General features: G+C 40.8%; 1 protein-coding gene across 3 annotated transcripts; it reads left to right on the top strand.

The window, feature by feature from the left end:
- The first annotated feature begins 925 nt into the window (after positions 1-925).
- On the top strand, positions 926-19,289 carry LOC119355685 (DNA mismatch repair protein MSH1, mitochondrial-like). Of its 3 annotated transcripts, XM_037622530.1 has the most exons (22): positions 926-1,160; positions 2,027-2,156; positions 2,265-2,362; positions 2,804-2,879; positions 4,089-4,208; positions 4,852-4,899; positions 5,699-5,763; positions 6,456-6,541; positions 7,302-7,466; positions 10,040-10,149; positions 10,328-10,433; positions 10,527-10,602; positions 11,823-11,881; positions 12,711-12,778; positions 13,499-13,672; positions 13,795-14,001; positions 14,269-14,525; positions 15,088-15,231; positions 15,735-15,786; positions 17,172-17,471; positions 17,982-18,689; positions 18,766-19,289. In XM_037622530.1, the coding sequence occupies exons 1-22, from the start codon at positions 1,051-1,053 to the stop codon at positions 18,991-18,993; spliced, it is 3,387 nt and encodes a 1,128-aa protein (XP_037478427.1). In that variant the 5' UTR covers positions 926-1,050; the 3' UTR covers positions 18,994-19,289. The 3 variants fall into 3 exon arrangements, with proteins under 3 accessions (XP_037478427.1, XP_037478428.1, XP_037478429.1); XM_037622531.1 differs by lacking the exons at positions 926-1,160; positions 2,027-2,156; positions 2,265-2,362; ... (1 more) ...; positions 4,089-4,208; positions 4,852-4,899 and adding an exon at positions 5,277-5,435; XM_037622532.1 differs by lacking the exons at positions 926-1,160; positions 2,027-2,156; positions 2,265-2,362; ... (1 more) ...; positions 4,089-4,208; positions 4,852-4,899 and having other exon boundaries at positions 5,699-5,747.
- The last annotated feature ends 4,994 nt before the right edge of the window (positions 19,290-24,283 follow it).

Here is a 24,283-nt window from a genome sequence, read left to right as displayed (position 1 = left end):
GCAGGGTGTATAGATTTTCCTCGAGCGGCCGAAACTTTACCTCTTTTGCTAGATCCCAGGCAACACGCATATTGCGATAAAACCAGTATTGGCTGTACTGTTTATCCGTGTTTACTCGGGCTATCGCCATCCATCGAGCCGCCTCTTCTGGGATGTCACCATCTTGAACCACCACATCAATTAGATCATCCTCCTTCAAACCAAGCTCCTTCATCATCGCTTCCATCTCGCTCATCGCCGCATCAGACGCGGACGTCGAGCACATCTTTTCAGATCTCTTACCCGGAGAAAAACGCAGGTTCCACGGGCGGGGAGGTTCCCTAAGCCAAACCCTTCCCGGCCACACTCGCCCGACGCAGGGCGCCGGCGATTGGTGGGGGAGAGGCGGAGGGGATCGCGATCTCCACGTCGGTGTCACAACGCCGCCGGGAGGAGAACAAAACCCTAACGAGAGGGGAGTTTTTTTTTCACGCTGACAACTGGGGCACCCTGACAACTGGGTTATAATATAGAGCAGGAAAAGGTACCAGGCCTGCCAAAGACTCAGGCTGGTCATAGTGGGGAGTAACTTAGACTAGTAACATATGTTACTACCTTCATAGTGGGTAGTGTCATAGGTGTGGTAACATAGTTGCCTTCATTTATTACTTTGTAGACTCATTATGCATTGGAAACCGCTATGTGATGGTAACATATTATGTTACTCTATTTGCCTCTCTCCTCATTAACTACTTGCCACATCATCATTTTTGCTTATGTGGCATCTATGTTACTACCTATGTTACTCCCACTATGACCAGCCTCAGGGCACCGCGAGCCCGTGACCCCTCGGCCCCAGTAGTCAGACCCAACGGGAAGGGTGCGCACCGCATAGGGAAGCGCGCGACCAGAAAACCCTCCCGACCATTACTCCTGGCTGCTGCTCGCGCGCCCCGACATCTCCCAAAACCCCACACCACTTCCTCCCCTGCCTCTCGGCCTCTGTCTCTCCGACTCGCGGGCCGGCGAGGCCGCAAAACCCTAGCTCCGCTCCGGCGCCGCGCCGTCGCGATGCAGCGGCTGCTGGCGAGCTCGGTCGTGGCCGCCGCGCCGCGGTGGCTCCCCGTTGCCGACTCGATCCTCCGGCGCCGCCGCCCGCGCCGTTCCCCGCTCCCCATCCTGTGAGCTTCCTCACTCCTTGCCGCGAATATTTTGTGGCATGTGGGGTTCTGTTGTATGGATATTGGTGGAGCATGGGGCACCGGCATTGGTGTGGCACCCGCGGGGGATAGGTTATTATTATTATTTATTTTTAACTCCGTGGACATTTTAAACGCATGCTGTGTCTGGATAAACCTATTTGAAATCCGTCAAAACCAACTTCATCGACGTTTCTACCATATACTAGTGTTAACAAGATAATGTGGAAAGAGCATCTGTGTCCAGGCCAGGACCATCGGCTCAGGACTTGCATTTAAAAATTGGATTACAAAATTGCTCATACATGAGTTGATTAAGCTCTATTCCGAAGTTCCTATATAGGTAGCCTATTCTTATTAAGAACTCAAGTTCAAATGCTGAAATTTTAATAGCCAACAGAAGATCATTGGCAGAGGATGCTGCCATGATTTTTCACTAAATGCACACAGATATGCAACTGGCAGTGTTTGCTGCATCGCGCCACAAGCTTAGTTATTGGGGATGAAACCAGTGAGCACCTAGCGTTGGCGAGCGAAGTAATGCTGAACATATATGTCCTGGAAAATCCAGTCATGTTAAGATAAAACAATTCTGTGATATCACTCAGCAATACAAGTAATGTCACCGATATGAGCTGGCTCAATTTCAGCTGAGCAAACCTTGAAGGATACACGGAACGACGTGATCAAAGAATTTGTTGCATATAAATTATTGCACTATGTACATGCACTTATTTTCGCTGAAGATTGAAGTGCTTTGATGTGCTTTTTGATCAAAGTTGATAATAATCTGGCGTATTTAGAGTTTTAGATTGCTTTCTTAATCTTGATGACTGTCTCTACTCCAGGTTATTCAACAGGTCTTGGTCCGAACCAAAGAAGGTTTCACGGAGCATTTCGATGGTGTCTAGTAAGGTGAACAAACAGGGGAATCTCTGCAACGAAGGCATGCTGTCTCATATTATGTGGTGGAAAGAGGTGCTTGCAAACATTTGGCTTCTCTGGTTCTGAGGTGTTTTTCACTTCCATGTGTCGACGCTGATGCCTCTGTTTTGTCACTCTCGTTTTCTTATTTATTGTTTCCAGAGAATGGAGAGCTGCAGGAAACCATCATCTGTCCAATTGACTCAGAGACTCGTGTATTCGAACATATTAGGGTTGGATCCAACTTTAAGGAATGGAAGGTGAATCAGATGCTTGACACATCCTGAACATAATTATGCAATGGTCATATCTCATATGGTCAAACAAATTGTTATTGTTTTTTTAAATACACCTTGTTTTAAGTGGTTAACATGATATTTATACTGCGTCCCAACTCCTGTGTGGATTGCTCCGTCCTTTTGGTTCTCTTATTTGTCTTACAGTTTGCATGTTTTTATCTTTACCTTGTTATCGTAGACATTTAACAGAAATCATGGTGGAATTTTTGTCTCAAAAAGACAAACCTATCTAGCCTGCCCTGAGAAGTTTGCTGTGATTTTGTATCATCTGTAGCTAGTAGTTAGTACCTTCCTTGCAGGGATGGCTTTCTCTTGCTTATATCAATTTTTTCCCAGTGAAATCAGATCCGTTTTCATGCTATTTGCTTTGTCATGTTGATAAGTTTCCATGATCCTTTGCAGCTTAAAGGATGGAACCCTGAACATGGAGATGTTACAATTCAAATCGAAGTTTCCTCGCGAGGTCCTACTTTGCAGAGTATGCTACTACTCTATCCTAATAAATCCGTATGCTCGATCATCTATTGGGACAAAATGAGAAATATGGAACTATGTTGGGCCACCTTTCCTCATCGGCTACTTTTTGGGTGAATTGGTTTGTGCATGAAATCAGTATGATATCCTGGTTGAAAGGTCCTGCGGTGTATACGTGGCTGCTACTGTTAAGAAAAATAATTGCGACCATTACAAGTCCCTGTCGTAGTCCTGGACGCCTGGTTCATAGACGTGTGGGAAGATGTTGAAGTATATTGAGTACCATTTTTCAATAGCTTAAGATTTTTGGTGGTCTGTTTAGTTTATGAAACTCAATACCTCTAACTCTAATCCATATAGTTACTCAGGAAGGGAAAACAAAGCTAAAAGTTATCAAAACCCTATGCTTATATCTTGATATCTCTCTTTTTTTACATCCTTATGTCTTAAGATCTATTTTTTTACATCCTTATATCTTGAGATCTCTATGACATTTACATGTGATGATGTGCTTTGTACATTTCTTATAAATCTTTGATATGTCACATGCCTGTAATGGATGCTTAGTTTGTAAGGAGTGATGCATAAAAGATAAAGATCCTAGTTGTTTCTCTAGTTTCATAATCCACACCGGACACTGATTTAACCGGGAATACGGGAATTGGTGCCTGTGCCAGCCTGGTTTTGTTCAAGAACTGTCACACATGTGTACCAACCTTAACTGGCCACAACATGGTCTAAATCTGGCTTCGCACAAAATTGCGTGCTAGTTGGACGAACACTCTTGCTTGGGCGAAAAATGTTCCGCATGCTCTTGGATTCTGAACCTAGAATTTCTTCAAGTTATCATGCTGACCACTGCACATGTGTGACTTTCCTCCTTTGGAGGTAAATTATGCCTACATAACCTAGACTTATTTCCATTATACCACAAGCTCAACTGTTTTATTATATTTTGCTAAACCATCAGTTGGGTCTTTGAACTTGCGCTTTGAGTTTGAAAACCACTGAGTCACTGGGTCGATCACTGGTCTGGTTTAAGACTAAGCAGGTTTCATTAAATGCCCCTATCTAGATTCCCACTTAGCCAACTGGATTCACTTTCACCATGTTATGAAAAATAATGCTCATATATTTTGTATTTTCTCTATTATATTCTGATTCTCCTCCCCAGACCAAGTTGGATACTCACCTAAGCCCGCCTCTTGTTCAGGTAGGAGATTTCTACGAAGCCATTGGATTTGATGCCTGCATTCTTGTAGAGCATGCGGGCTTAAATCCTTTTGGAGGCTTGCGTTCTGACAGTATTCCAAAAGCTGGATGTCCAATCATGGTATGCTGTTACATAAAATTGTTTGTGCTATTTACTTAGTACTATATGCTTAGATGACCATCACTACTGAGCTGCATAGAGAATCATCAAATTCTTGCATCAGTATCACAGTATGTAAACAAAGTATCATGAAGGAATCAGAGAATATGAAACATTGTATTTCTACAGTGAGCAGATGTTACATTTTACTTAGATTTATGAAGAGACAGCACATAGGTATTAATCTATTTGACATTTACTGGTGCTACTTTTGCGTGCATGATTTAAGTTTTAGCCTAATAATCAGCATCCCGTAGGATATCTTATTTCGCCTTTTTTTTCCAGCTAAATATGATGAACATAGACAACTTATTGTCTAAATCCTTCACTGGCATCTCATCGTTCTCAAAATTTTCATGCTCCTCAATATGTCTCATATCTCATCTAAGCAAACATGCTGTATCTATAGTTACCCCTCAAGCTAAGAGATATGAAGAAATTTGAATTTGATGTGGTTAAATATTCAATTCATAGGTTAATGTTTTCTTGAGTACGCATGTCACATGAGCAAGTAGCTTTGCAGAATTTGCGAGTATAGTTCTTATTTAATTCAGATGTTAATGTTCTCTTGCAAATAGTATGGCATGAGCAATTTCCTTTGCAGAATTTGCGGCAAACATTGGATGATTTGACTCGGTGTGGTTATTCTGTGGTATGGTTTCAACTCATTGCTTATTTGCTTGATACATTGTATTGATAGAAATAAGTTGTACTCCCTCCGTCCGAAAAAGCTTGTCCCTCAAATGGATGTATCTAGCACCAAGTTAGTGCTAGATACATCCATTTGAGGAACAAGCTTGGGACAAGTTTTTCCGGACGGAGGGAGTATGCTGCTATATAGAAATATGCATGTAACTCCGAGGTCTAAAACCAATGTTCAACATATTGGATAAGCCACAAGTTCAGTGAACCACAGGAAATGACATTTGGGAGCTGTATTGAGTAGTGGGTCTGGCTGAATCTTGTCGAACACTGGCATCAACCTTAAATGGTGTAAAAATTGAATGCCCATAATACAGATGAAGCTATTAGTTTTTACTGATCTTGCATCCCTGAACTGATCATCAGGCTGGACTGAAGTTTCTGGTCACATGAGCAACACGGGCTTTTTGTACTCCCTCTGATCTATATTACTTGTCGCTGACTTAGTACAACTTTACATGAATTGCTCACATGATACTGCATCAAGTAAGAATGTCTTTTCCTGGTCTTTCTATTTACCGCGGGGATTTGATCGATAATGTTGGTCAAGTGTGTGTAATGTAGCACTTACATTTTGCTCTTTTATGATCAAGACCATGCTTTGTGAACTATAGCAATAAGTTGAATATTTTCACCATTCATATACCTATCACTTTAGGCATGCGTGATGCATTTAACTACTCAATTTCCTGGCGCTAACCTTTTAGTGACGTTACACATTATTGTTGTCTTCTATTTTTGCCCTGCAGTGCATAGTTGAGGAAATTCAAGGCCCAACTCAAGCCCGTGCTCGGAAAGGTCGATTTATTTCTGGGTAATTGCATAATGATGTAATCGATTTGAGAACTTCCGCTTATAACTTGGTTCCTCCGTCTGGGTTTATTGGGTCTCCTCATATTTTATGTCAAACTTTGACCCTCTATACGACTAACAAAATATGATTTATATGCTACAAAAATTATATCATTGGGTTATTATCCGAAAGGGGATGCACACATATTTTTTTGGCATATAACTTGTATTTTGTCAGTTATTAAATTTATGGTCAAAATTTGACTCTAAATACAAGGAGGTCCAATAAACTTGGATGGAGGGGAGTATTTAATAGTGAACTGTTGATGTTTGTGAACTTTACTATTTTACTATGTTGATTGATTATTCTGTGCATTTATTAACGGCTCAACTTCAAAAGTCTTGCATTGTATTCCATGCATTTATTCATGGCTCATAATAATTACATTGTTCGTCGTAACTTCTTTGACATTTGATGTTGCAAACATGTATGTGCTGTTTTCTAATTTAGTGATGTAGTAGTGTTTATCTCCCTTGAGTCTGTTTCTTGTTGCATCACCCATCGTTTTGTACAATATTGTTTCTACTTGAATAGGTTTCTTTTTGGGATTGTACTGCGGTTGGGATGGGGTCTAATAGCAGGAACTAGCATGTTACATTTGATGGCTTGCAATTAGTTCAGTTGATTATTTTAACTTCTATCTTTTGTTACAGCCATGCACATCCTGGTAGTCCTTATGTATTTGGGCTTGCTGAAGTAGACCATGATCTTGAGTTTCCTGACCCAATGCCGGTAGTTGGTACGTTATACTTCCATAACTCTAGATAACTATATTGTCATGCTTTTCTTTTCCGCTGTAAATAGACCGCTATTAAACTCGCGATATGTTTGTTTCCTAAAATTTCATGTGCAGCTCAGTGTGCTTTACGTTGAGAGTTTGATAGTAAATGAGATCTGCAGGGAGTTTCATTGGTGAACGGTCAAGTAAATTAGCTGATATGAATTTTGAATATTGTCTTAGTTATTACCCTTAAATCTTGAAATGATACTCTTCCAGTTGTATTATATATAAGGTTTTACGTTTGTATTAGACGAGAGCTCGGGTAGCAGTTATGATGTAGAAACCTGCAACATTCAAGGTGCTATGTGCTGTGAGCTATTACTCCATTTGCCCAGAAATGTAAAGGACAGACCCAATGCTAGAACCTCCCACACCAGGTGGGGTCTGGGGAAGGATTATCCGAGGCAAGCCTTACCCCTGCACAGTGCAATGCAGAGAGGCTGCGCCGAACCCAGGACCTCTTGTCACAAGTCCTTCATCTGCCCAGAAATATAAGGCACATAATTATGCATGCACTCAACATTTTAAAACCAGTACGTGTATATGGATTGAGCATGCGACAATTATTGTGTCGTCTTGCAATTTTTTCATGTTAATAATTGCATTTTACTATTCTTAACTTTTGCATTTCCTGGCTATTAATTAATGAATTCCATAAGACACTCTGCTCTAGTTCCAGCATGGAAGTATTGCACATTCTGATGTTCTTATTTATCAGGGATTTCACGCTCCGCGAAAGGCTATTGCTTGATTTCTGTGCTAGAAACCATGAAAACTTATTCAGCTGAGGAGGGCCTAACAGAGGAAGCCATAGTCACTAAGCTGCGTATATGCCGTTATCATCATTTATACCTTCACAGTTCTCTGAGGAATAATTCTTCAGGTTTGTATGAATTGCTTCTACCATAACTTTATGTGTTTGATCCTGGCATGACTTCTCGGGAACCTGGAAACCAGAAAGTTCTATCTTATGTTGTTATCATTATCATCTGTTTATTTTATAATGTATCACAGCTAAGATTTTGACACTAACACTTTTTTCTCGAACACGCACCAAAATAATTTTGTATTAGAAATCGAAAAAATCTAAACAAGCCTACAAAAGAAAGGCAAACAAAACAAACAAAAAGCTAAGGTGAGCTAAACTTTGCTGCGTTCAGATTTTTTTCTCGAGAAAACACAAAGAGACTTGCGTTTCTTTCCATTGAAAATATAGAGTTTATGTTACAATCCTCCTAGGAGGTACAGGGGTGGTGGTGAATGCAGGAAATTAATGTACATCCCAGGTCTGGGGCATGGTGTCTCGAAGGCCAGCGGCACCCGCCTTGGCCCAGAGCGGCCCCTCATCCTTGATCTTCGCAACAAGGTTACCCGCCGTGGGTTGGGCTCCCTCGAAGACACATTCATTGCGGTGTTTCCAGATCATCCATGGGGTCAGCAAGGCCATGGAGGCTGTTAGCCATGCTAAGCTCACGTCATAGGCTAGTGTAGTTTTCTTCCTAAAATAAACATTGCATGGCTGCTGATGTGACACTTCCATGCAGCATGCACGTAGTAGATGGGGACGTGCTGTACGCACGAGCTCCCTCCTGTTCTTTCTGTTATTGTTAACCCGGTCAGCGTGGCACGCTTGTGCATCTGGAGGTCGTGGGATGGTGCAGCCAATCCGGATCACAGCGAGCTGACCGGGGTGGTTAGTCGTTTCAGTTTTGTAACAGAAGAAGAGATAATCTCTCTCTCTCTCTCTCTCTCTCTCTCTCTGCCCCGAGGCCCTTGCGCATGGGCTGCGGGGTGCACTGTTTAGCAGCGTGCCACCATTCCATGATGGAAGATTCATTGTTTGGCGGCGCGCAAGGCATGCAAAGCCAGGCAATAATTTCAGGCCAAACCTGTCAGAGAGAATGTACAGCGGAGCAGCAGGTGGTTCATCTTCTCGGTGCTCTGGCATCAAAGCAGGCATCAGGTGTGGTGTTACAGTCCTCGGCGTGCCAGGCGGTCGGTGGTCCAACATCTGTCCTGATCGGCGCGCCAGTGCAAAGGAGGCATGAGGTGTGGTGTTGCAGTCCTCGGCGTGCCAGGCGGTCGGTGGTCCAACATCTGTCCTGATTGGCGAGCCAGTGAAAGAAACGTACCCGAGGGGGCGCCCAGTTCTTCCAAACAAATTTCTAAGACTCACTATGGATTGAACCCTGGAAGGTGGCCTTGTAGCAGGACTTTGCAGAGTAGGATCCGCCCGTAGTCCATTTCCAGAGGAGTCAATCAGGCTTCGTGGTCAGGGTAATGCGCTCGACAGCGTGCCAGAGCCGTATATACTGGCCGATCTCGTGGACGCCCAGCGTGCCCTCGATGTCACGAGCCCAAGCGTTAGCCTGGAGCCCATCAGAAACAGTCCGCATCTTCCTCCTGCGTTTGGAGATGCAGCTGCGGCACAATCTTGCTGATGGAGCTGCCGTCGATCATTGGTCATCCCAGAAAAGGGCCATACGGACGTCACCCAAGGCCATGGAGGTACAGGCGAAGAACAGGGCATGCTCATCCGTGGAGAACTGCAGGTCCAGGTTACTCCATGCCCTGTTTTGGTCGGTGTGGCTGAACCACAGCCATCGTAGGCGTAGCGCCAGCCCGGTGCGCTCCAGGTCGGGGATGCCGAGGTCTCCCAGTTCGATTGGATGGCAAGTCCGGCGCCAGTTGACATGGCAGTTGCCGCCATTGGCAGCCTCGCACCCAGCCCACAAGACCCCTCGTTCAATCTTCTCTAGCTGCTTGATTGTTTTCTTGGGTGGTGCGAAGATCAGCAGCTGGTGCATTGGGATCGCGCAGAGGACAGATTTTAGATCGATTTTTACCATTCAGATACTCCCTCCGTTTTTATTTACTCTGCATATTAGGTTTGACTGAAGTCAAACTTTGTAAAGTTTGACCAAGATTATAGAAAAAAATATAAACATTTAACATAAGAAATCTATATGATGTGAAAATACATTCAATAATGAATCTAATGGTATTGATTTGTTATTGTATATGTTAATATTTTTGTTTATAAGCTTTGTCAAAGTTTACAAAGCTTGACTTTGACCAAAGCTAATACGCGGACTAAATAAAAACGGAGGGAGTACATTGGTACTGCCAATGTCTTGGCAATTAACTATTTATGGAGAATGTTTAACAGTATCTCCATCTTCCTCCATTAGCTTGATCGTGGCTTGACCCTTCTGTTTGGGCATTTGCTCCTTTTCAACATTTATCAAAACATTGATGTTTGTTATAAATGTTGCAACCCAAGATGTCCCTACTGTGATTTTAACACAAGAAACTCTATGATAACATTAACAACAACATTGTTTGTGGAGGCATAGTTGTGTTATTAGGATGAGAGAATTGTGATGTTAATGTACCTTGAGTTTTCTAATCTACCTGTTCATGTAATATATTACATGTCATTTGCTCATGGTGTAGGGACATCACGCTGGGGAGAATTTGGCGAGGGAGGGCTCTTGTGGGGAGAGTGCAACGGAAAGTCTTTTGACTGGTTTGATGGCTCTCCTATTGACGAACTTTTATGCAAGGTCTATATCTTTTTGTTGATATGCATCGTTGAAAGAATGATCATCGTTCATTTTGTCTGCACAGTCCATATTTTGTTATCAATTGTTGTTATTGTGCCATAAGCTGTTCTATATTCTTCTCAATAAGGTTTGGATATTGTTTCATAATTCTTACAACTAAAAGCTTTCTTTTGTCAAGGTAAGGGAAATATATGGCCTGGATGAGAAAACTAGTTTTCGCAACGTCACTATCTCGTTGGAAGGGAGGCCTCAACCTTTATATCTTGGAACTGCTACTCAAATTGGTATGCAGAAGCGTATTCACTATTGTTTTGATCTTTCTAAAGACCTTTCGGAAGTGTGGGAATCTTATTTCTGAAATCCATGTGCTAACATAGGAGTGATACCAACTGAGGGGATCCCCAGTTTACCAAAAATGCTACTCCCTCCAAATTGTGCCGGGCTTCCATCAATGTAAGTGTTGTTATTTGTTAGATTAACATCGCAAAAATGCTTGTGGCACCCAGCTAAAATGATATGTTTTAGGCCTCGATCTTGTTATTTTGTATGTTTGTTGGGCCATCATTAGTTAATTAATTCTACTTATGCAACGATTTCTTCCCATGCTAGTCATCGTGGTAACTCAGCAAACAGTTGAGTGACCTTTGTGACCTTGTATTCCTATATTGGTTCTGAAATTTCAGTGGTATATAATTTGCCTAAAATATGGGTTATGTGACAAAAGAATGATATCATCAACTCATATGTAAAAACATGCTCAAGTAATATCACTTTTGTGTCGTACAGCCAACAACTTTATTGGGTTTAATAGTTGGTCAACCTTAAGGGTCAGTTCTTTTGGGCAATTCTCCCAGAATTGACCCCCTCCTCAGCTTCTTCCAGAATTGCCACTTAATATTTTTTTACAATTCCTAGCTAATTAGACCTTAACTAGCTAGGAATTGTAAAAAAAATATTAAGTGGCAATTCTGGGAGAAGCTGGGGAAGGGGTCAATTCTGGGAGAATTGCCCAAAAGAACTGGCCCTAAATCTTGCATGCATGGACGCCTTACATGAAGAAACATAAACAACAACAACAACAACAAAGCCTTTAGTCCCAAACAAGTTGGGGTAGGCTAGAGGTGAAACCCATAAGATCTCGTGACCAACTCATGGCTCTGGCACATGGATAGCAAGCTTCCACGCACCCCTGCCCATAGCTAGTTCTTTGGTGATACTCCAATCCTTCAGGTCTCTCTTAACGGACTCCTCCCATGTCAAATTCGGTCTACCCTGACCTCTCTTGACATTCTCCGCATGCTTTAGCCGTCCGCTATGCACATGAAGAAACATAGGGAGTACTATTTTCAAACGGAGTTAATAATTCGTTTTGTAATCCTAATTCCTACCACCAATATTACTTGTGAAAATTTTAAGCAGTGAGCTATTGAGTATGATAAGAGGCGTCATTTAGGAATTGCTGTATATCTTCCTTTGCAACTGCACTTACTCAAATTAAAAATGTATCACTTTTCGTAGGGATTGCTAAAACTGTATCACTATGCTATGCATTATGTTGTAGTACATGGGACTACATTTATACGAGATACCATCTTTGGGGCATGACCTTTGTAATCCATTCTTTGTGTTTGCTTTGCTTTTTGAGGTTGACTTCTTATTATTATGATATGTAGGTATATAAGAGATCTTCTTCTTAATCCTCCATCTTTTGATGTTGCCTCTGCAATTCAAGGTAAAAATCTGTTCAGAGTTGCAGTCATGATCCTTTCATGATGGATTCAGTTCTTGCACTACTTTACAGTTAAAACTTGAAACTTTGAGTTCACTGTGGAAGATAATATTTATTTGACGGAGCTTGCTTCAGCACTTCTCTTAAAGAAAACTTGGTGAACCTTGATGCAAAAATTGTTATACATAAGTAGGTTGATATGGCTAATGATGATCGATCAGGAGTTATATAGAGTTGATGAGCCGCTTTAAAATATTACAATGGTACTGTAAAATGAAACTAATTTACTTTGACATATATTAAACCTATAAGAATACTTTTGTCCTTTCACATTTTGTTGATCCATGAGCATATATCGAATGTTTCCCCTTCAAGAAATCTTATCGAACTCCGTGAATTAGCCTTCAGGAGGTAACATGGGATGCTGGTGTTCGCATTTGGCTTGCACCCCGGCAACGGTGCTATGACATTGCTGCGCAGCCATGAGAGCCAACTGAAAATAGTTAAACATATGTCTCTGGTCTTGTTGTGGTTGCTGGCCAACATTCAACCATGGAAGAAAAAAACTAGGTGACTATCGATGTGGCAGACCACGACAAGAACATTGATCTGTTTCTCAAAGTTTGGGTTTACATGCCCGATTTCATAGTTGAGGGTTGCTTTGGTTGCAGTTCTAAAAGTTGGCATCAGTATGCAATGCATGTTTTTTTTTGTGTGTGGCAATTTTGTATTTTCCACTTGTCCCAGTTTATCTCTTAAAGGTTTATGATTTGTGATATTTACTACATGTGCTAGAATTTTTTACCAAACTCTGTAAATCTTACTCTTGCAGAGGCTTGCAGGCTTATGTGCAGCATAACTTGTTCGATTCCAGAATTTACTTGCATACCATCCGCGAAGGTTCCTTCTTAACATTTTAGAGTAAATATGGCAACAATTGAACCATCGGTTATCTAAAGTTATTTCTTTTTTATGCATGTTCATGCCAGACAAGTAAATTTGACGTTTCGTAAATCGGACGTCAGCAGTTATATACTACAGCATAACTCTCAGTATATTGGTCTCATTTCTCATCTGACTTGATACTTATGTACAATAGTCGATTGGCCAGATGTGTGTGTTAAGTACATGATTTAAGTTTTCATTGTTACTGTTAGTTTGAACAATTGGGTGTGGATTCTTTAGCTCCTTTGAACTGTAATGAATGCATAATTTATCAATTTATATGAGAAATGGAACAAAATTCAAAATAGATAATGGAAGATATTCTACGTTTATTCTTTATAGCCAGATGCTTAAAAGTACAATTCAAGAATATTGACTCAAACAAAACTATCCACACCTTATCACTGTTATTAACAGACTACTCTGGCTCTTCAAGTGATAACTGGATTTCTAGGAGCTCTGCAAAATGGCCTTGGACCTGGTGTTTCCATTCATTATTGTTATTGCACCTTTTCTTTTTTCCTTTTGATAATCTTTTTAGTTGGTATTCATCGATTTATATGTTATCTCATTATTCTAATCCATGACTTGCTTTGCAGCAGTTTTTCACTTTATCATGTTGTACTTCAGCTCGTTTGTTTGCCTTATATTTATCTAGCAAATTTGATTTTGCAGCTTGTGAAATTACTTGAGTCAAAAGAGGTTAATCACATTGAATTTTGTAGAATAAAAAATGTCCTTGACGAGATTATGTTAATGAATGGAAACACTGAGCTTTCAGCTATCCAGAACAAATTGCTCGAACCTGCTTCGGTGGTTACTGGGTTGAAAGTTGATGCTGATATACTAGTAAGTCTTGTTTGATATTCATGAGCCACAGATGTGCAATATTCATGCACATTAATATTTCTAGTCAATCATATTTCCTTCTACCTATCATCGATCTGGAATCTCTTTTTATTTTGTTGCAGATTAAAGAATGTAGATTTATTTCCAAACGTATAGGTGAAGTGATATCTTTAGCTGGCGAAAGTGATCAGGCAATAACTTCATCGGAATATATTCCCAAGGAGTTCTTTAATGATATGGAGTCATTTTGGAAGGGGCGTGTGAAAAGGGTCCATGCCGAAGAAGAGTTCACCAATGTTGATGTCGCTGCTCAGGCATTATCAACAGTGGTATGTTTGAAGCAATGCATTTATTTCTATAAATTTGGCGTTATGCAAAAACAAAAGAGAGTTAAAAAAAATTATTACCATTGTGGGCGTCTACATTTATTAAACTTACCCGCATGGAAATATTGTAGTTAGTTCATTTACGAGAAACATCAGCGCTATAATACATCTAGGTCACTGAGATTTATACAAACATCAACTATGGTCTTGAACATTTCTTTTCATCTCATCTTTGACTTGGTTTATACAAACACATATCAATCTTCTCAGGTCACTGAAGATTTTCTGCCAATTATTGTAAGAGTAAAAGCCGTGATGTCCTCACATGGAAGTTCTAAAGGGGAAATCTCTTACGCAAAAGAACACGGGGCTGTTTGGTTTAAAGGGAGGCGACTCGCACCAACTGTGTGGGCCAACACACCTGGTGAAGAACAGATAAAACAACTAAAGCCTGCGATTGATTCAAAAGGTAGAAGAGTTGGGGAAGAATGGTTTACAACAACCAAAGTTGAGAATGCTTTAGCCAGGTACTGGCCGAATGGATGACAGCCACTTTCTGACTTTGTAGTGCCGCTTAATAAATGCTTCACTGCTCTGGCAGCCCCCTTGACCGCTTTCATAAACATTGTACAATTAGCTTACTATCAGAAGTTTCTGCATTACTGCAAAATGAAACCTCGCTGTGGTCACATATGTTAATGAAATATGTACATGACTATATTCTGAAAAGGTTGCATATGTCAATTAATCTACTGTTACATTGAACTGTACTGCTTTATTTGAACTCCTTAAGATAAGATAGTTTTAATCCTTTCTGAAAAATGGTCATTTTGGAATCTGTGCTAATCAAATATATTTTAGGTTTTACCACCACATCGAAAACTATACCAATATTTGCAACATTACATTGATATTACTAAATTTTTCATGAAATATATCATTAATGTTTATTTAGTTTTATTTGAAACAATATATCTTCATCAAAATAGATTCTCAGCGTATTTAGTACCTTCTAGAACAGGCAATTATAGCAGCACACTCCAGTCCCCGTAACATTTACTGAAACTATGCTAATATTGCTTTTCTCAGGTATCATGAAGCTTGTGATAATGCAAAAGGTAAAGTTCTAGAGCTATTGAGAGGTCTTTCAAGCGAATTACAGGACAAGATCAATATCCTTGTCTTCTGCTCAACGTTGCTCATCATAACAAAAGCACTTTTTGGTCATGTTAGGTGATTACTTTTGGCCTTCCTTCTAGAAGTATCATTTGAGTATTGAACTATTGTGTGCATTTTCTCTTTGCATAAGCCTATAACATGCATTTTGATAGAGTTCATCCATTCTTGCTATTCTGTCTGTTGGACTGGTTAGTCTGTATAAAACAACTGTTTGACATTAAACGGGTCAGTTATTTTGCATGAATTCCTGGCATTGTCTTCTGTGACTGGTAGTAGCCAAAATCCAGTTTCGTAGTTAACTTGTTATGCCAGGGCCACTGACATGAAACCTGGATATTGGGTGTGCATCTCTGTATGTTATGCAGTTTATATATCTGCTGGAAACTATTGACAGCTATGGACACTAGAATTAAATGGCATAATATTCCACACCTTTGCACTCTTTACAAAGTCATTTTATTAGGCGTAATGTCATATTTATGCTCATATATTTCTGTCTTGGCGATCCACCTATGCACGTTGATCTGATGCCATGCATTTTCTCGGATCTTGATCAGTGAGGGTCTAAGAAGGGGCTGGGTGCTTCCTGCCATATATCCCTTATCTAAGGTACCTATTTTTATCACGTCTCTCTATTTTGAGTCTAGATAATGATCTCAAACAAAAGTAGGTGGATTAGGACTCTATGCCATTTTTCTTGCTTAGATTTAATTAACCTATATGTGTTGCTTCAGTTTGTTGGCCTGGTTGTGTTGCACGATGTTTTCTTCATTCCATGGAATGATTATGATTTAAGTAGTCATATTTCATTTTTCATGGATGCATATGCTAAGCCCAGTTGGAATACTCTTTTGACATGCACGTGGATCACTATTGTTCACTGGCCAGTCATGGCTACCTGAGACAGTTCAGAATGACTCTGATTAGTCCAGTTAGCATATATGACATAAATATAGCATATAAAATTGGAAAACGGATGAATGATGGCCCACAACCCCATTGAAGCCCAGGGCCGTTATCAGACGACGGGACAAATGTACCTTTTATCTATGGGACATCTGCATATAGGAGTCCATATCCATTCAAAGAAAGTTTAAAACAAGTATTTACCAGCGAATGTGCAGTTTCAATATAAGAAAAGTGTATGCATGATGAGAGCATCAAACATTTGCACTAGTTTGAGTTTAGAAGCCCTGACTGAGGTGGTCCAGTGCCCAGTGAGTTTCCCTTCTGTGTGTGATTTGAGGTATAAAATAATCCATCCACATGATTTGCAGTTTTGCAGTCAACCAATCAGCACCGGCATCAAAATCTTGAAATGGTTAGATGTGGAGTACCTGATCTGCTCTCATAATAACGCAGTCCTTTATTACTAGCTTCTTAAGCGAGGAATTACCCTATTGTTCTTTGCTACAATTAACATGGATACAGAAGACTAAGTAGAACCAGGGCATCATGCACCAGAAATTCATATAGTGCACACCGGGACCAAACCTTTAGCTCGTGGGTCTTGTTGATTCAGTGCAAAAACATATTCTTGAGCTGGATTTTTTGCCAATTTGAATTTGTGCTGTGGTCTTGCAGTATTGTTAAATGTCAGGTATACAATGATAGACTTAATCTTGATTTGATTTTTATCAAGAAGGGTTTAACATAGTTTTGTTGGACCAAGACTATCCTTTGCGTATATCCGTCCGTAAATATCCCATTTCAAATATTGAAACAATCAGGACTTTTTGGAGATTGGATGCCAATCGGGGTTATAACGGGTCCGGTATCAGCAACACCAGCCAATCGTGTTGGTACGGTGGGTTCCCCATACCCACTATTCGGAAAAAAAGCTTGCCATAGCAGATCTGTACCAAGCAACACAGCTGCCAGATGAAATGTTCCTTTCTGATGAACTGAAGTGTTCCGATCTCTTCTCTACCACTAACATCTTTACTAATTCTTACAATGTTGTAAACTTGCTTGAGTGTGGATTGTTTATGCAGGATTATAGTACGGAAGAAAGCTCAAGCGAAATGGATTTATTAAGACTCTTTCCTTACTGGCTTGATACTAATCAAGGGAATGCAATACTGAATGATGTCAACATGCGTTCTTTGTTTATTTTGACTGGTCCAAATGGTGGAGGTAAATCCAGTATGCTGCGATCAGTCTGCGCGGCTGCATTGCTTGGAGTATGTGGCCTGATGGTGCCAGCTGCTTCAGCTGTCATCCCACACTTTGATTCTATAATGCTGCATATGAAGGCCTATGACAGTCCAGCTGATGGGAAAAGTTCGTTTCAGGTGCCAATTTTGTAGCTTTGCTTATTTGTTTCTGTAAAATCTGTGTCCTGTATTCCCAAGAACACAGGTGCTACACTATCTTTATAATGTTCAGTTTTTCCGGATCATGGAGTCAAGCCTGATAAAAGTCGAGATGCTAGAAACTATATGTATGAATGTACAATATCTTGAAGAACAAAACAACTGTGCTGCATGTTCAAATCGCATGTAATGATAAATTGTCTGAACGGTCAAATCCCCACCAAGTTGGTGTTCTGCAGTTAGCTAAGCATGCTAATAAGTTCATGTTACATATGTTATGCTGAAGTTGGTCTAACTTGGTTTTGACATTTTCTTGCTCTAGTATGAATTTAGTTTACTAGTGTACTAGCACTTTGTCATTGGTTCTCTGTGCATGTGATACTATTGTTCATTTCTTAATTATATTTTCCTGTGGCATTATTTATACATAGAATAATCTTATTAACGTCCATGGAAAAATACTTTGTTTTGATAATATGTTCTTTTCAGATCGAAATGTCAGAGATACGATCTTTAGTTAGTCGAGCTACTGGTAGGAGTCTTGTTCTCATCGATGAAATTTGTAGAGGCACAGAAACTGCAAAAGGAACTTGTATAGCTGGTAGCATCATTGAAAGGCTGGATGACGTTGGCTGCCTGGGCATCGTATCAACCCATTTACATGGCATTTTTGACCTTCCTCTTTCACTCAACAATACTGATTTCAAGGCTATGGGAACAGAAGTGGTCAATGGGTGCATTCAGCCAACATGGAGACTTATGGATGGCATCTGTAGAGAAAGCCTTGCTTTTCAAACAGCCAGGAAGGAAGGTATGCCTGACTTGATAATTAAAAGAGCAGAGGAGCTATATTTGACCATGAGCAGAAGCAACAAACAGACATCATCAACAGCCCACCATGGGCCTTCCGTTGGCTACTCCAATGTAAATGACTTGGTTGATATGCCTGATGGTCTGGGAAATTTCTTCGAACCTCCGTCAGGTGCTACTGGACTGCTGCCAAAGGATGTCGAGAGCATTGTTACCACAATATGCAAAGATAAACTGTTGGATCTCTACAACAAGAGAAGCATCTCAGAACTGGTTGAGGTGGTCTGCGTTACTGTAGGTGCTAGGGAGCAACCGCCACCTTCAACTGTTGGGAGGTCCAGCATCTATATCATCATCAGACGTGACAACAAGCTCTATGTTGGACAGGTATTTCTGCACATTCATGTATTCTTTTGTTTCTTCGTCTAAGGGCATGAAATATTGACTCCATCCCTGCCTGCAGACGGATGATCTTGTGGGCCGTCTTGGTGCTCATAGATCGAAGGAAGGTATGCAGGATGCCACAATATTATACATCATTGTTCCTGGCAAGAGTGTTGCCTGCCAACTGGAGACTCTTCTCATAAATCAGCTACCCACGAAAGGTTTTAAGCTCACCAACAAGGCAGATGGCAAGCATCGGAACTTTGGTATGTCTGTAACCTCTGGAGAAGCCATGGCTGCACACTGAACTGACCCACTGAACATCCAGTTTTAACTCGTAGAGGCCAAAGGGGAGTGGAGCTTCATCTTTGATTTCCTTATCTGTTTTTTTGGCTTATAGGAGGCAGGAGCTAACTGATACCATGTTTTCCACCCCAATTTTGTCTGATTGGTCATATGGCCTAGCTATGTTCGTAGTAGGGGCAATTCTTCTATCATGTGTAAGGAATTACCAACGTAAATATTTTTGCAATCCTGTAAATGCTTATCTTTGTGCAACAGTGCAATTTGAGGCCCTACTGGCCCAAATAGTAGTTCCCTTTACTGGCTACAGGTTCAAAACATCAGGTTGGGTGAAAATAGCACTAGTAATCACCAGTGTTGTAAGCAATACCCCAAATGTAACCCCAGAAAAGGCTACGTGTAGAATATAGTAGTGCAGAGTGATGCAAATTCAAACTAAGACATCATTTTTGTAAGGATCATGTTTTCACATTATAGCATAATTCTACATTTTCTGAACAGAAATCACCCAGTTAGGAGAATTTTAAGATTTAATGAAATACCTATAATATTTTCAATATATGTAATGTGGGATTGCTTGTTTAAGCATGGGGAAGTTGTTGTACACGTAAAATTTTAAACAATGAACAGCTATTCGAGGTAAACAATATTTTGGTGGTAACCCGAACGCCTAGAGGGGCCGCAAGCCAGGAATGGGTCGACTCATTCCAGGTACATGCCCTAAGTAGTGGATCAAGCAGCAAGCCATGACACACGAGCACAACACGCACACGGCACAAGCATGCACGCACGCAGCGGCTCAAGCCAACGCACGGCCGCTGGCACAGTCCGAAGCGGCAGTACGCACGCAAGCACGCTAGTAGAGGCACACACACCCGCCGAGCTCGTCGGCGGTTGTAGCCGGTCGGCCGTGGCATCCAGCGAGCGAGGTGGCTGCCACGGAAGCCCACCTCGGGCGGAGGCCCTTGTCCACCTGTAGCGGGCCAGGACGTGGCGACTAGATCCTCGTCGGCTCGTCGCCACCTTCACCGGCGGCCACCACCTTCGGTGGCGAGTGGCGACAAGGGAGAGGGAGGGCCGGCAGCGAGCAAGGGTTTCGCCGCCCGAGTCGCACCCGCGAGACGCGATGCCGAGACCCAATTACTAGTATGGAGTAGGTAGTTATGTCAGTAGACGACATAGAGGAGAGTTGCAGGCCGAAGGAGCTAGTACCACGAATATAACGAAGGATCCTCTTGATTATGGCACGTTGACACGCCGGCCGATCATGCATATGTAAGCAGACTTGCTGCAAACATAAGCGATGTTGGCGCGGGTGATCGTGAGATAATGTTGACCTTCGCGAGGCTCCAACAGTAAAAGGGATCATCAGCATCGGCTTTTTATTCACAGTGTGGACAGGTTTATAGGCTCACCCACAGTATTAACTGGAGTATTAAGAAATGGTCTTCCATGAATAATAGAGATATTTTTTATTTTCAAGCATATCAAGTATGATATAATCATTATGTATCAATTGATTATATAATCTCAAGGGAACATTCTCTATTATACCCACCAGTATCTTCGTAGACTTGGCTCTGTTCGGATCCCCTCCGCTCCCCAACTACAACTCCCGGAGTGGAGGGAGCGCCAGCACAATCAGGCGGAGCAGCTCGAACCCAGCTCCTCGCGCGGAGCGGAGTTGAGAGTTGGGAGAGCTTCCGAACAGGCTCTTATTGGCCATCTGTAAGGTTACGGAAGTATGGGTATAGTTCGCTATATCAAGTTTTACATAAAGCAAAAGTGACATTTCACTCACCCCGTTGCCCATACCGCATGAAGCATTAACAATACCGATTGCCCTGATTGAGCAAAGATATATTAGGAACTATATAGGGTCTCGAATCTTGGTTGTTATTTTTTCCTTCAGAAGAATAGTTAGCCAATATAATGGCCACCTCTTCATTGTCGATCTTTCACTTTTTTCTACTTAGAATAGCTCTCATGAATTTTTCATACATGGATCTTAATAGCAGCAAGGAACTACATATTGGGTAACATGGGAGTTATTGGCCAATACACCTATTTGACTGCATTAAGTTTCAATCATGTGAGAATGCTTATCAAGAATTTTAGCACATGACTCATGTCATGCAAATCCCCCCCCTCCCCATATGACCAATCTTGTGGTCTTGACCTTGAAGATGCTTACTAAGCACCTTGTTTGAGTTTTATTGACGCTCCATAAAACTTCCAACGACTCTTAGCAAGGTCAAATCCTCTCCACTACTTCCTAGGAGACGTGCTTGTCACTGGCTTTTGTCTTGTCTTTGAAATTATCCATTGCCTCTTGCCTAAAATAAATAAATTATCCATTATTTTTAGAGGTATCTCCTCAACATGCCATTATTCATAATCAATTGTGATAACATCAAATAAGTTTTCGGCCTTGCTCATGGTCTTGCTTATGAATGTTCCTCTTGGACTGCAATGAAGCATAATGTGCCATTTTTATGAATACCTTTATTGAATAAATTCACAAGAAAGGAATAATTTGCAACACAATGTTGAGGAAATTTTATCAAAAGTTTAGAGCCCCCCACACCCCAAAGAGACCGTGGCACATTTTCTCCTTTTTGTTGTTCAAAGTTCTACATTTTAAGACGATATTTCTTGGTTCTTGAATCCATCAAGAATTTTTGCTTGAACCAGAGAGAACATTCTGCCCAACTGAGATACAATGGTGTGGTTGATCAACAAGCCATTACTTTTCTTTAACTTTAAAAGCGACAACCTAAAAAGTTTTAGCATGGTTAATTCACATGCTAGTTTTTTATCTTTAATTCACAGGTTCTCCTTTGCTTCTCTTGCAAAAGTTTGACTTTATACCATGTGGATTAATAAACATCGATAACAAAATCTTCAATGGTGATATCAGGGAGAATAATAGGTGATCTAATTTTTATCAAAGAAGGAGCACCATATCCCCCAATAGTTCTTTCCACTACCACCTTAGGCGCATGTTCCAAAGACATAATTGCAAAAAGAAGATTAAATCAACATTTTTGAAAGTTTTTTCTACCTTCTTGACAAACTCCCCACATATCTCTTGTGGGATTCTTCAAAGTATGGTGGTAAATAATTCTTTCTAGAGCAAGCAAATCTCGTGTGGTCTAGAAGTATCATCTAAGGAAGAAAATTCCTACAAGTAAGTCAAAGGAACTAACGCTAAGAGCTAGACTCTGACAATGGTGCCAGAAAACATGTTTGATATCCCGCACATGGTTAGTTGAAGCATGAATTTTAGAAGTATCATTCTAGCTTAATACTGGTCCCAAGAATCAAGGAGAGTGTTATTCTTGGTTTTTGGTCACACTTGCGTGTCACTTGTCTCAAATGCTTAACTAGTTCCTAATAGACTTGCGTAACAATGGTTGTAAACTACATGACTGGATTTAAAATGTAAAATTTGAGAGAAAAGTAAATAAGTAGAAAAGTAATGAAGTTTTCCCTACAATGTGATGATTAGGTGTATGAGATATGAGTTCATGGTAAATATTAGAGACGCTTTTTGTCAAGCAGTAGTGCGATTTTACTCTTTATCTTGGATGCTTGGTAGGCGAGTCACCTGTAAATAATTGAACTCCCCATGCTAGGCTTCCTCAACATTATTGTGTTCCTTCTCCTTAAAAAACAATGTCCTCCTCCTCATGTTACCATTAATCGATGATTGATTCGGTAATTAGGATCAATGGATCGAACTGGTACCTTAAGGGTCATGTATTCCTGTGCTTCTTGGCACCTTTGCTCCTTATTGACACCAAAACTTGCCACATGAAGTTCGCATAATCACTAGACAAACACATGCTTACCCATGTAGGACTTTGGATCATGTTGCCTAGGTTCTCAAATTAGACAAAACACAATGGTTACACCATGGATAAACAACCACACCGACTAATCCTCAAAGAAATCACACAATTATCAAATAATATTAGGCAAATCCACATCTTATTAATCTTGTACATCTCCCAAGCCCGAGGTGAACTACTCATGCATGGGAGAGGGAACATAATGAAGCACATAGATCAAATAAATGGAAATCAACTCGATAATAACATAAATCATCATGATAAGATGGATGATTAATAGGTTCCTTATCTCTAGAATAAGGTTTGAATTGGAGATTACAAATCCCTAACTCCCGAATGTGTATATCTCTCTCACGATGTGGATCTCCAATAGTGGATCTTGTTTGAAGGATGAGAAATCTGACATGGATCTAAGTGAGGGTCCTCCCTTATGGATCTTCTCTTTCCTAGTCTTCTCTCTTGTTTCGGGGATATTCTGATCATTTGAATGTACCACCCTTCATTAAAGTTGTAAGTTTTGAAGTGTTAAAAGGTGGTGTTGAGTGGGATGACCGAGAGTGGTCGTACCATTGCTTAGCGAGGGTGTTGACTCCTTGCCTTTGTCTCCAAAGGAAAGCAGTTCAATTCCCCTTGTCTGCACAATCTTGGTGCTAGTTTCTATAAAAATCTAATAACCTACAAAATAGACAAGAGCCAGGGTTTCCCTAATAATGGCAATAAAATAACCACCCGAACTCGAATTCATGCAAAAATACAATGTGTGCAATGTGAAATCTCTAAGAAAGTATGATGCATTTTTTGGCATCATGAGACTACCCCACCAATTCACATCAACATCAAGACGGATGCAACTTCAAAAGCTCCAACCATGGCACCAGGTCAAGGTGCCAATTGTGCCTAAAGGAGGGTCACGATATTCTTCACTACTGGAAAAGATATGATAGAAGCTTCATAGACACCGAGGAGCAATCTTCCAACAACATCATTATGTCATATGGCGTTTATACCAACTACTACACTAACACCAGTGTAACTGATCACATTAATTACCACTGAGCTGGACAAGCTTCAAGCACAAGATGGGTACAAAGCGAATGACCAGGTTCATGCAACAAACATCCCAGGAATGGAAATTGACATATTAGCCTTACAACATCTCATACCCTCCTCGGATATTATTATAAGACCATCTTCTGACCAAAGAAATCTACGTCTAGGGAATCCGTTAATTGTCACAGTTTAGGATATTTTTAGGGGTAATAATCTTCCTTTCTCGGATAGTCTAGTCATGAATCTATCTGTTATGCCTATCAAAAGGCTAAAAATCACCAATTTCCATAGCCTTGTCCATCTAGCCTATCTACTGCTCTTATTATTTTATGTATGGGCCCTACTCTAGTTTCACTATACAAGAGTACATATCATGTAAGTTGTATTGAT

This window comes from Triticum dicoccoides, chromosome 2A (genome assembly GCF_002162155.2).
Source record: "Triticum dicoccoides isolate Atlit2015 ecotype Zavitan chromosome 2A, WEW_v2.0, whole genome shotgun sequence".
Lineage (NCBI taxonomy): Eukaryota > Viridiplantae > Streptophyta > Magnoliopsida > Poales > Poaceae > Triticum > Triticum dicoccoides.
The sequence above is the reverse complement of the archived record's forward strand: the minus strand, read 5'-3'. Positions and strand labels throughout refer to the sequence as shown.

Coding starts and splice junctions, on each gene's coding strand:
- LOC119355685 (XM_037622530.1), top strand. CDS start 1,051: ATGCAGCGGCTGCTGGCGAGCTCGGTCGTGGCCGCCGCGCCGCGGTGG. Junction 4,900..5,698: donor CTCGGTGTGGTTATTCTGTG/GTATGGTTTCAA, acceptor TTTGCCCTGCAG/TGCATAGTTGAGGAAATTCA. Junction 18,690..18,765: donor ACAAGCTCTATGTTGGACAG/GTATTTCTGCAC, acceptor CCCTGCCTGCAG/ACGGATGATCTTGTGGGCCG.